Source organism: Erinaceus europaeus, chromosome 12 (genome assembly GCF_950295315.1).
Source record: "Erinaceus europaeus chromosome 12, mEriEur2.1, whole genome shotgun sequence".
In the NCBI taxonomy this organism is placed as follows: Eukaryota; Metazoa; Chordata; class Mammalia; order Eulipotyphla; family Erinaceidae; genus Erinaceus; species Erinaceus europaeus.
Window position 1 is genome coordinate 51,345,596 of NC_080173.1, and position 12,134 is coordinate 51,357,729.

Here is a 12,134-nt window from a genome sequence, read left to right on the forward strand (position 1 = left end):
GGAGGCCCCAGCCCTGGAGACCTGGGCGCCTAGGCAGCAGTTCAGAAACTGCGGACCTGCTCCCTGCTCGCGGGTTGCGCAGGGAGGGGCCACGAGAAGGAGGGGCTGGGGAGGGGCTACTTGACCTTAAGCCCTCCCCCTGCGGAGGCCAGAGGGCAGGGGAGGGCGCCCCCAGCTGGGGAGAGCATCTAGGGTGAGCGAGGCGCTAAGGACCACCGGCTGCAGAGGGGCAGAGGGTGGGGCTGGGGAGGGGACTGTGGTGGCCCCCCCCTCCCCTCCCACGCATCCCCCAGCTACGTCAGAAGCTCCCCGGCCGGCTCCGAGTCCTGTCGGTGGGTGCAGCAGGATGCTGGTGGAAGCAGAGGGGGCCGACCGGGTGCCTCCGCAGCTCGGCTGGCAGGACCCGGCGGGACGTGTGCCGCTGCTCGTGCAAGTCCCCCCGCCCCGCGCCTCCCCATGCAGCCCTGGCAGTGCCTCCGGCGCTTTGCCCTGGCCTGGTGGGAGCGGACAGCCGAGGGCCGCTCCCGCTCTCCTAGGGAGGAGGCTGGACCGAGGGACCCCGGGGGCCGAGGGGAACCAGGTGAGCAGGGAGAGCGATTGTGCAAGGAGGGGATTCAGGACTGTGTGCTCCTCTTCACCAACGTATTGTGGAACTAGGAGGTCATGAACCTCAACTTTAAGGGAAGCAGCTGAAGCTTTTCAGATGTGGGAGCTGCTGTTGTTTTGGGGAAGAAGAGATGAGGCTGGGATGGGGGGTAGCTGCCCAGACTTCCAGGCTTGGTTTGGGGGAGGTTGGATATTTCTTGGCAGGAGAGGAGGATTAAACACTTGTGTGTGTGTGGGGGGGAGGTAGGATATATTTTTTTCTGACTCTGGATACTGTGGCGTGGGTGACCTTGAACCACAGCTTTGCAGTCCAGTTCTGCCTCAGTTTCTTTCATTCCCTTCCCTTTCCCACCTGCTGGTCTTAAAGAATCATGCATTTGATAGAGACTGTCACCACTGTGAAAACGTAAGACTGGTATCACTGGTGGCAGCTGAGATAGTAGTGATTGCTGGCTTGGCTGTGAGGGCAGTTTTGGTTTGTGTGTGAGGGTACTGGCTGGTGCTGGCTGGTGTTGGGGGTCATTGTGGGCCAGGATCAGGACAAGTATTCACAGCAGGAGGAGGGCTGCAGACAAGCTGAGACTTAGCTGGTACCCTACTGGAGAAACAAGGGCTGGGGGGAGGACTCTGGGCATAAAGGGGAAGGGGTTCCAAGAATCAGAAGTGCCTTCCTCCACCCAGACTGCCTGGCACCCAGGCACCATTGACAGTGAGTGCAAAGGCTTGCCCTGGCTTACTGCCACCCCGCCTTGGGGACAAGAGGGGCTTTGTCCAATGTCTCTACCCCCCTCCCCCAGCCTTGTTCCTTCCACACTTACCATGGTGGCTGGTTCTATGATGACCACCAGGGCTGGGAGGGAGTGTGTGGCTTCCATGTAACTTCTACCCAGTCTCTATGGAAGAGGTAACTGTGACCCTCAGGCAGTGCTGAGTGGAGTGAGGACTCTCCTTGGGGAAGGGCCCCCTGGGAAGGAGCCCTTGAGATGCCTGCCCCATCACAGATTTTCAGTTCATCCTTCTGTGTGTCTGTTCACCTAATGCTATGGGATGGGGTGGAAGGTGGGACCTGGGGTCTTCACACTGTTATTCCTGTAGGGCTCCGTGGTTTTGAAAAAGACACAGGTAAAGTGTTGGGTGCTGGGATGCAGGGCGGCTGACGCTCCCATCTCCATATCTCTCTCCTTCTCTCTCTCTCTCCAGGGACCCAGCCTGGAAAAGGGGTTTAATTAGAACCATTGATCCCTCTCTGGCCTCAGGCATTGATCTCAATGTTGTGGTTAGAGCTGGTGGGGGTGTGAAGGTGGCATGGCTGCTGTCTGCTCGGTGCATCCTTGGCAAGCTCTGCCAGTGCCCGTGCCTGGCGTGGGAGCTGGACTCCTTGAAGCAAGTGCCAGGGGTAGGGGTGGAGGCAGGAGCTGGGGATGAGGATTTGAACTCAGATGAACAAGGAGAACTGGGTGACAGACTGATGAGGGGGAGGGACTAATGACAGATAGTCTGGGCAGTCTGTCATCCTGACCAGTGGGTTTGAAGGGAGGGGCAGCTGTGGTTGTGAGGGAGAGCCAGTAGATTGCGGAGGGGACCCTGTGGGTGTGGGTTGGGTAGGGAGATTTTGGACCATGTGCATGTGAAAGCAGGAAGGCTCTCTTTCGAGGAATCCCAAGCATTTATCTCCTCCAAACCCTGGCAAAGAGATCTGATTCCTGCTTTGGTTTGTATCCTCAGAGACCAGCCTGGGTGAGGCAGAGACTTGATGGCTCAGTAGGCCTCGTTTTGGCCCCTAAGACTGGCTAGGATTGGCCTGTGTCTAGATATGGGATACTGGGCTGATGCTCCTGGCTGCCTCTCATCTGGGCTTGGCCAGAGGTAGGGGACAGGTTGCGCCCCCCAAACCCCAACTGGCTGCCTTGGGTGGGCCACTGCAGGTGTGGGCTTCAATGCGCCACTCAGAAGCTCTTTGAAGACTCCATTGTTGGCTTCCCAGGGCCCATTAGAGCAAAGATAATAAAAATCTGGCCGTCAGCGGGTTTGAGGGCTGCACTTGCTTCCCCTTCTTTCATTCCCAGCTCTGAAAAGCTGAGATGAAGGCTTTGAATTTGGCTGGGAAGCAGTGCTTGCCTGCCCTGAGGGAGGGAGAGAGGCAGGGGGGAGAAAGGGAGGAATGATTTCCTGGCAGCAGGGGGCTTGTTGGGGAAGTGGGCAGAGGGACAAGGTAGCATTCTGGGCCTTAATTCTGGGGTTCCTATTCCCAGCGCCCCCCCCCCAAACACACACACACACACACACACACACACACACACACACACACACACACACCAGGCTCCAGCTTGGTCCTTCATTTCCCCGATGTCAAGAGCCCTCTCCTCCTGGCTGTTTTGTGCCACTGCCAGCGCAGTTCCCCTTTCTGCCCCTGTCTCCCCACTGCCCTCCTCCTGGTCCTCCCTCACTCTGTCCTATTCTTCTTCTCCACCCTTCCTGCTCCCTCCCCAATTTAGGCTCTCCATTTCTCTACCTCCCTGCTCCTGTCTGTCTGTCACCCTCCCCTCAGCCCCAGCTCTGCTTTCCAGGACTGTCTGAAGGTGGAGATGCCAAGTGTGTGTGTGTGTGTGTGTGTGTGTGTGTGTAGGTGGGTGATCTGGAGAGAGGGGGAGGTGGGGGAGGTGGCCACAGGCATGGACAGGATGGACCTGAGATGACTATTATGGTCTGTCAAGTGCTATAGAGATCAGAGTCCAGGCAGCAAGGGACACTTGAGCACTCAAGGATGTGATGTGGTGTATGTGTGTGTAGTGAGGGCTGTCCCCTCCCCACACCACAGCGGGCACCTTGCCATGACATTGGGCTCCAGAGACTCCATTTACCTGCTGCCTCTACTATTGCTTGACTGCAGGAGACCAATACCTCTGTCCTCTTCACACCGAGAGTCGCCCATCATCCCAGGCACAATGCTACCCTTGCTGTCTGTTTTCCCCCACACCCACCAGGCCCTTTCTAGACTCAGAGGTAGGAAGGGAGGGGTCTAGAGAGCTTCTTTGTTGTATCTCTTCACTTCCCAAAGGCTTTCTCCCTTTGTTGCTTTTAAAAATGTATTTTTATTTTTAGATAGTGACAGAGAGGCCAAGAGAGGCAGAGACCACAGCACCAAGGCTTCCTTCAATGTGGTGGGGGCCGGGTTCAAACCTAGATCATATACACAGAAAAGTGAGCTTCTTTGCTGCTTTTATGTAACCTCCTCTTCCCCTCCCCCACCACCACCCATAAAGATGTGATGTCATGTAAAGAACACAGGACTGAGTGGAAAGATCCTCCCCCAATGCCCAAACAACCACATGACCCTGAGGGAATCTCTTCCCCAGGTGGCCTTTCTCCTTACCTGTGAAGGGAGGGGGCATAGGCTCCAAGGTTTATTTTGCTTTTCCTGTGGGCTTATGTCTCTCTTTTGGGTGGTATGTGTATTCTCTGCATGTATCAATGGGTCACCCACAGAGACAGAGATCCACTCATCATTCCAACTCCCCTGTCTCATCGTCTCATGCTTTGGGAGTCTGAAACTAAGTCTTCTTTAGGGTGCTGAGTACAGCTGTGCTGGAAGCAAGAGGCAGGGGTGAGGTGATCATGGTAGGAAAAGGATTGCTGTCCCGTTTCGTTTCTCTTGTCCCCAAAGATCCAAATAGGGAAGCTCAGTGGAGTGTGAACTCATAACATTACCTCTGGCTGCCACAGGGTATGTGAGAGGCACTTGTGACCGCTTTTCCCCAGGTCTGAGCACCCTCCACCCTCAGGATGCCAGGAGCTTGGAGATATGGAAGAATTCCTCCTATGACTTCAACTCCCACCCACATAGCTTGGGGGCAAGTCCTGCCAGCAGGGGCCTTTGCTTCCTGGGCTCTGGATCTGTGCAAGTTGGAACCTGGACTTCAGAGATGGTCCCTGAGAAAGGATTAGATCATTGCATCTCTGGGCCCTGCCTCCTCACTCCACCACAGGGGAGGCAAGCTCCGAGGTGTCACCAGCAAGGGAGACCCAAGTGCCCTCAGTTCTGTCCTCATGGGGATGACCCCAGGGTCTCCTACCCCACTCCCCATCTGGCACAGGCTAGTGACCTGGATCCCAGATCCCAGCCTTGCCAAGGAGGACTAGGTCAGAGGAAATGCAGCAAGAGGGATCAAAGTTAGATTTCATCTTAGAGAAGGACTGCCCCAGGGGATGGATTCATTTCTGATCATGTCATTACTGTGAGGGGGACATGAGATAATAGGGGACAGTATCCAGCCTGGTGCCTGACACAGAGTGCACACTCAGTAAAAGGTGTGGCAGAGGGAACAGACCTCTGGGTCCAGCGTAAGCTCTCTTCTAACCTGCTGGGCAAGAACTGGCAGAGGGTGAGGAGGTGGAGGGGTGATGCAGGCTGACCTGACAGAACTCCGTCTGAGGATTCCCACTCCTCATGATCCATGGAGGCCCAGCCTTTGCCCTCCCCACTGCGGGAAGGCAGACAGAAGGGTTTGGAGGCTGGGACACCTGTTCCCCCCTCCCCCATCTCTCACAGGCCAGCTTGAGAGGAAACAGGCTGCAGTAAGAAGAATGGTGGCTAGAGAGAAAGGAAAGGGTGGCTGCTCCATGGTGGGGCACTCCCGAGCTGTTTCTGCATCTCTTATTCAGTTGGGCAGTGACTGGATTAGTGTGGCACCTAGGGGAAGGGACTAATTGGTGTGACCCTTGAGATGACCTCCGAGCCCTACTGATGTGCTGGCAGTCCATTTGGCCTCTTGTGATTGTTGTGATTAGCAGAGAGCAGAGCAGGGGGCCGTGACAGAATGGAGTTCAGGAGCCATGTAGTGGCTCGCCCTGTTGATCACGCACACGTGACCATGTGTGAGGCTCCAGGTTCCAAGTCCCACTCCCCCATGCAATGTGTGTGGGGGGACTTCGGAAGCATTGGGCGGTGCTGCAGGTATCTCTTCCATTCTTTCTGTGTCGTTCACCCTCTATAAAAAAAATAATAATGACCACTGGGAATGGTGGAGTTGTGCAGGGGCTGAGTCCCAGAAATAACCTTGGTGGAAAGGACAAAAAAGAAAGAAAAGAAAGAGAGAAGGGCACAGGAAGTCATTCTTTGATCCTAATGGGTAGGTGAAATACGATGTAAAGAGCAAGCCCTGAATTGGTGTCAGGAAGTCTGCCTCACCCACTTCTGTATCACCTTGGGCAAGTTAGTAGCCTCCTCTGTTCTTCAGTGTCTTTTTGTGAGAAAAGTAGAACCAGAGAGTACCTAAGGTCCCTTCCAGCTCATTCCAGCCAGCAGTCTCCTTGCTCTTGAGATAATTATGGCTTTCCACATAGATAAAATTTCCCAGTTCCAGCTACAAGGAAAATGGAGATTTGGACCAAGGAGAGTGCGCACGCGCGCGCGCGCGCGCGCGCGCACACACACACACACACACACACACACACACACACCTTATAAGCAGTCCCTCCTGATGTGAAGGCAACCTTGTCTAAACCTGTCCTGTCCATCCTAAGGATGGAGAAAGGAGTGGCTCCAGGATTCTCTGAATCATAAACTCTATTTGGCTGTAGTCTGAATCATAAACTTTGATTCCCACCACAGCAGAATGGGCCTTGCCACATTCCATTCCACCCAGGAATGTGATCCAGTCCGTATTTTCTGTATAGACAACTCCTACTGGCCACTTGTCTCCCTTCACAACTTTGCTGGTTTTTGTAGCCTCACCACCTGGCCCAGTGGTTAGCATGTCCTGGAATGGAATCCTCAAGACTGGAAGGGAGTTGGATTTCACACGCTTGCCTTGCACCCCTGCATGCAGCCGCCTTCCCCACTCTAGCTACAGAACATGTTGTGGTGGGTGTCCAGGTCCAGAGACCCACACAGAAACCCCAGGCTCAGGATCCCCATGGAGAGACTGTAGCTGGAGATGTTTGTACAGAGCATTGGAGGGTGTGTGTGTGTGTGTGTCCGTCCGTCCTACTGAGATCCCTCCATTCCCCAGGGAACATGTGGTAATGTAAAACAGAGTGGGCATCTGTGGCTTCACCCCAGGCACTGGCATCTGCTTCACTGGAGGAGAATTAAGATCTCAGCTCATGGGGAGGCATTCCATAACTCACCAGAGTCTTTGCACACCCAGCAGAGCCTGCCTTTTGGGGCATCAGTCCCCTGCTTTTCCCACCTGTCCTGCCTTAGTGGCCAGGCTGATTCTAGGACTCCCTGTCTTGGTCCTACCTCCTGAGTTGAAGGCTAAGACTCTGAGGAGGAGTGAGGGAAGTGAGGACTGCCAAGGACTCTCACTTTGTTGCCCCCTCCCCCTTTTTGGGCCGGTCTCTACCTGGGCACACTGGGGATTTCTGGATGATAAAACAGAGTCTTTGAGGGCCTTCCTGAAATCTCTTCTAAGGATGGAGGTGGGAGAGCAATGAAGAGGGTCTGTTCTGGTCAGGAAAGAAGTCATTTAACGATGAAGCTCAGGGAACTGCGCCCACTTCTCCTGAGCCTCTCTACCCTCCCATCATCCGAGGTCTGTCCGCTGCATAGGGTTAGAATCATGTATCTCCCTGTCAGAGGATGAGGCAGATAGAGACTCAAGTGGAAACTTCTCTTCCATTTATGGTCCTTAAGAAATGCTTAGGGCACAGTGGGCCTCTCAAGTATGAGGTCCCAAGTTTGATCCCTGGCATTGCATATGCCAGATTGATGCTCTGGTTTTCTTTCTTTCTTTCTCTCTCTTTCTCATTAATAAATTAAATCTTAAAAATATTGAGAGAGAGAGAGAGAGAGAGGAAAGAAATGTAGGCTGTTGTAGGCAGCTAGACTGTCAGCAGGACTTTCCCTAAGGGCACTGCTGAGAGACAGTCAAAACTGGGTAGGAGAGGTGGGAAGCCTCCAAGAGCTCAGGTTACTGAGTCAGACAGAAGTGGGTTGGCACCACAGCCCTGACATTCACTTGCTGTGAGGCTTGAGGCAAGTGGCTTTACCTTTTTGCAGTCAAATGCTCTACCACTGAGCTATACCCCTGGCTTTACCTTTCTGAAACTCAGCTTCCGTGTCTGTAAGTTGGGATTGATAACAGAGGTACCATCACAAGCCAGGGACCAGGATCAAATGAGTCTGAGTTCCTGATAGAACTTGTACATAGTTGCTTCTTCATCAGAATGATAGAGTAGGGCACAGCTCTGCCTGGAGGAAGGGGCACACAGAAGTAAGCCTCTTTTTCCCCTTTTCTTTATTATTTATTTACTTAGGAGTGAAATAGGAGGAGAGAGGATAGAGAACCAGAGCATCCCTTTGGCACATGCACTGCCAGGGACTGAGCTCAGGACCTCATGCTTAAGAATCCACTATGCCATCTCCCAGACTATCCCTTGTTTGTTTTTTCTAAAACCCAGGGACTGTGTTCCTGGAGTGAACTCTTAAGGGTGGTGGCTTAAAGGAAGCTGCAGCTACTCCTGCCAAGTCTTTACTTTTCCTTTCCAATAACCCTCTGTCCAAGATGCCCTAGCCCCAACTGCCACTGCCCCACCCTGGAAACCCTTTGGAACTAGATAAATTAGTGAGCATTCTTGATTTTTTCCCCCTAGTCAGTGTTCCAACATCTGGGTACAACAACAGCTGCTTCTCCCTGGGATGCCTTTGTCTTGGGTAATTGGTGGGAAAATTGGAACCATGAGATTGGCAGAGGGCTCTGAGAGCATTTGCAGCCAGAGGTGATATGGGTATGGATGGGCCTGACCCAGCTGTATGAGGGCTGTGCCTCAGAGGGTCCTGGGTCAGTGTCGTCTCCAGACTGGAAGGGTCTCAGTGCTGCATGCCCCAGAAGATGGGTGGTACAGCATGAGGGAAAGAGTACAATTAATTGCAGAGCAGTGTTGCATTCAATATATATCCCATAAGTTCTTTATCCAGTTATCTGTTATTGGGCATTTAGGTTGCTTCTGTATTATGGCAATTGCAAATAGTGCAGTTTTGAACATAGAAATGTGTATATCCGGGAGTTGACCGGTAGCGCAGCAGGTTAAGTACAAATGGCACAAAGCGCAAGGGCCCGGCTTAAGGGTCCGGGATAGAGCCCCCGGCTCCCCACCTGCAGGGGAGTCACTTTACAAGCGGTGAAGCAGGTCTGCAGGTGTCTATCTTTCTCTCCCCGTCTCTGTCTTCCCCTCCTCTCTCCATTTCTCTCTGTCCTATCCAACAATGACAACATCAACAACAACAATAATAATTACAACAATGAAGCAACAAGGGCAACAAAAGGAAATAAATAAGTATTAAAAAATTAAGAAAATAAAAATTAAAAATTTAAAAAAAATTTAAAAAAGAAATGTGTATATTCTTTCCATGTCTCCCACCCACTCAGCCCCCCACCAAGCACTGCTCAGCTCTGGTTTATGATAGTGCTGGGGATTGAGCCTGGGACTTCAGAGCCTCAGGCATGAAAGTCTTTTGCATAACCATTATGCTGTCTCCCTGTTCCATATATGCTTTCAAATCAGTGTGTATTCTCGTGTGTGTGCCCTGGATTTTGAGGCAGAGTGGGAGGGAGGCCCATGGGAAACAACTGAGGGGGACCCTGCCCAGCCAGTTGAGGATTGGGTGGCTGGATGCTGGACTCTGGGAGGTTTGGGGGACAGAGTGGCATTGTCATGAAAGACCCTGTCACAGTGAGTGTGTGACCACTTGGGTGTGAAATGCCTGCTTCCTCTGCTGCTGGCAGGGGAGGGGCCTTCGTCAGGGTCAGGGGTGAGGCCAGTTGGAGGTGGGGTGGGGCTTGGGAGATGGGAGAGCAATGTTAGCAGAGCAATGATGACATCATTGAACCAACTGACATTCCAGAATGGGATAATATTGGCTGGGGGAGGCAGATGAGCCCTCTAAGATGCTACCATTTAGCATCTTAATGTGGGCTCCCTAGTGAAGAATCTGCTTCTGTGTCAGGGAGGAGGATTAGGCCTGGTGTGTCAGCTGTCTATCACCGGGACCTCATGTTTTCTGTGTCGTCCAAGTCTGTCTTCCTGTCTGTCTCTCACTGGTGTCTCTGCCCCTCCCCTAGTTCCTGCTTTTCTTCCAACACCTAACCTCTATCCTGCCTCCCCCACCCCCCACCCCAACCCAGTGGCCCCCAAAGGGGCAGCATCTGAAGCTTTGCCTTGTTCTTTCCCTCCCCCTGCCCCCATGGTCCAAGCCCCCTCCCCAGCCCAGGGACTGTGGGAGCCCTCCCCCAGCCCCTTCTCTTCAGCCTGTCCTCAGCCTGTGGGGCACTCATTCACGACTTTCCTCCTTTCCTGTCCCTCACCCAGGGCTCCAGCGTGCAGCGGGAGGGAAGGCTCCAGGACTCTGTTCCCTCTGTTTAAAGTCTCCAGGTTAGTAAGCCAGGAGGGAGGCCTCCCCTCTTCGTCCGGCCTCCCACTGCTCCTTAGCCAGACACCCACTCGCAGCCTGGAGGGCCAGAAGTGGGGTGGGGGTGGGGCAGTCCTTAGTAGGCCCAGGGATGAGGCAGCAGAGACCTGACCCTGGGGAGGGCACCTTGCCTGGCAGAGAATGTGTCTGTGTGTGCACGTGTGTGCATGTATGTCTCTGTGTGTGCAAGCACATGTGCACGCACCTGTGTGTGCTGGCTGCGAAGCTTCCATGTAATTGGGGCTGGGGAGGGAGCAGGAGCCAGGAGCCCAGCACAGATGAGGGAATGGTGGCCTGGGGAGAGAGGTCAGGAATGTGGGGGGACCCCCTGTCATGGAGGTTGGGGAAAAACAGTACCAGCAATGACTAAGGGGAGAGGGGTGGGAGAATGAACCACATCAGACCTGAGTACAGCTTTGTTTAGTGTATTGGCACTTGGAAGCCTAGAATCTCAACTTAAAAAAGTATATATTTCTCTATCTTTATTTATTTTTATACTTTTTTTTTTTTTAATGAGAGAGACAGAAAGATATAGAGAAAAACCAGAGCTCTCTTCAGCTCTGGCTTATAGTGTTGCTTATAGGGAATTGAACCTCACTCTGCAGAGTGGGAGAGAGGCCCATGGGAGACATCTGAGGGGGACCCTGCTCAGGCAGTTGTGGATTGGGTGGCTGTTGAGGCAGGAGCCAGATGCAGGACACTGGGAGGTTTTGGAGGCAGGGTGCCATTGTCACGCAAGACATAGTGAGTGTGTGAGGAGAGCCTCAGGTGTGAAAGTCTTCTTACCTATTACACTGTCTCACCGATCCTAATCTTAACTTTTAAAAAAATATTTTATTGGAGGCCTGGCGGTAGCACAGTGGGTTAGGCGCACATGGCGCAAAGCACAAGGACCAGCTCAGGGGTCTCAGTTTGAGCTCCCGTCTTCCCACCTGCAGGGAGGTTGCTTCACAGGCGGTAAAGCAGGTCTGCAGGTGTCTGTCTTTCTCTCCCCCTCTCTGTCTTCCTGTCTTCTCTTGATTTCTCTCTGTCCTGGCCAACAATGACAGCAACAACAACAACAACAACAATAACAAGGGCAACAAAAGGGAAAAAAATGGCCTCCAGGAGCAGTGGATTCATAGTGCAGGCACCGAACCCCAGCAATAACCCTGGAGACAATATATATATATATGTATTTTATTTATTTATTAATGAGAGGGATAGTAGGAGAGAGAAAGAACCAGATATCATTCTGGTACTTGTGCTGCTGGGGATCAAACTCAGGACCTCATGCTTGAGAGTCCAACACCTTATCCACTGCGCCACCTCCTGGACATCCTAATCTCAATTAAAAAAAAATTAATTTATGATAGAGAGAATGAGAGGGTGAGAGGTGGCGAAATTACAGAATATTACAGAATATTACTCTGGCACATGTAATTCTGAGGATTGAACTGGGACCTCATGCCTGAGAGTACAAGGATTTATCCACTGGGCCACCTCCCAGGGTACTCAATTTTTTTTTTTTAGTATTTATTTATTTATTTGCTACCAGTGTTATCTTGGGGCTCAGTGCACACACTATGAATTCACAGCTACCATTAGCTATCTATTCCTTTTTTTTCCCTATATTCACAGTTTATTTGTTGCATCAGATACTTTTCATGTTCAAGAAATTCACATTAAAATAAGGCTACAGAGAACTTATAATACTTTAAAATCAGAATTAAACTAGAAAAAGACTTAAGGAGGCTTGAACTTCTGTTCTGTAAAATTCAACTTAATATATATTATAGTCAAGCTGGACAGGCTGGCTTCTGTTTACAGACAGATTATAGCCTGAATAGGGTTCCTAGGTTACCTAGTTATATGACATTAACTGAGTTTAGTGAGTGAAGCCACAAGTTCTCTCTCAGAAAGTCCTTCAAAAACATATCAGGCTACCAAGTAAACACCATACTGGAAGAGTTCAACAATACTTGCCTAAAATTTCTCTCATTATAGTAATATTGAATTATAAATAGCATTTTTATGCCACTTCTTAGAGTTAATTCTATAAAAAGAACAATTTCAATTTCCTTCAAATAGTAAAACCAAGGTTCTTTATACCTGAGTTTCCTGCTGTTACCCACAG

At 51.7% G+C, this 12,134-nt stretch overlaps 1 protein-coding gene across 7 annotated transcripts in view; it reads left to right on the forward strand.

Moving 5' to 3' along the window:
• The first annotated feature begins 284 nt into the window (after window positions 1-284).
• SRCIN1 (SRC kinase signaling inhibitor 1) overlaps window positions 285-12,134 on the forward strand; it is a 75,172-nt gene continuing 63,322 nt past the window's right edge. For 2 of the 7 annotated variants that reach the window (XM_060203605.1, XM_060203606.1), the window contains exon 1: window positions 288-580. In XM_060203605.1, coding sequence (XP_060059588.1) covers window positions 457-580 — 124 coding nt within the window. In that variant the 5' untranslated portion in view covers window positions 288-456. Of the gene's footprint in view, window positions 581-12,134 lie in introns of all 7 variants that reach the window. The other 5 variants (XM_060203603.1, XM_060203602.1, XM_060203604.1 and 2 more) reach the window with 5 other exon arrangements.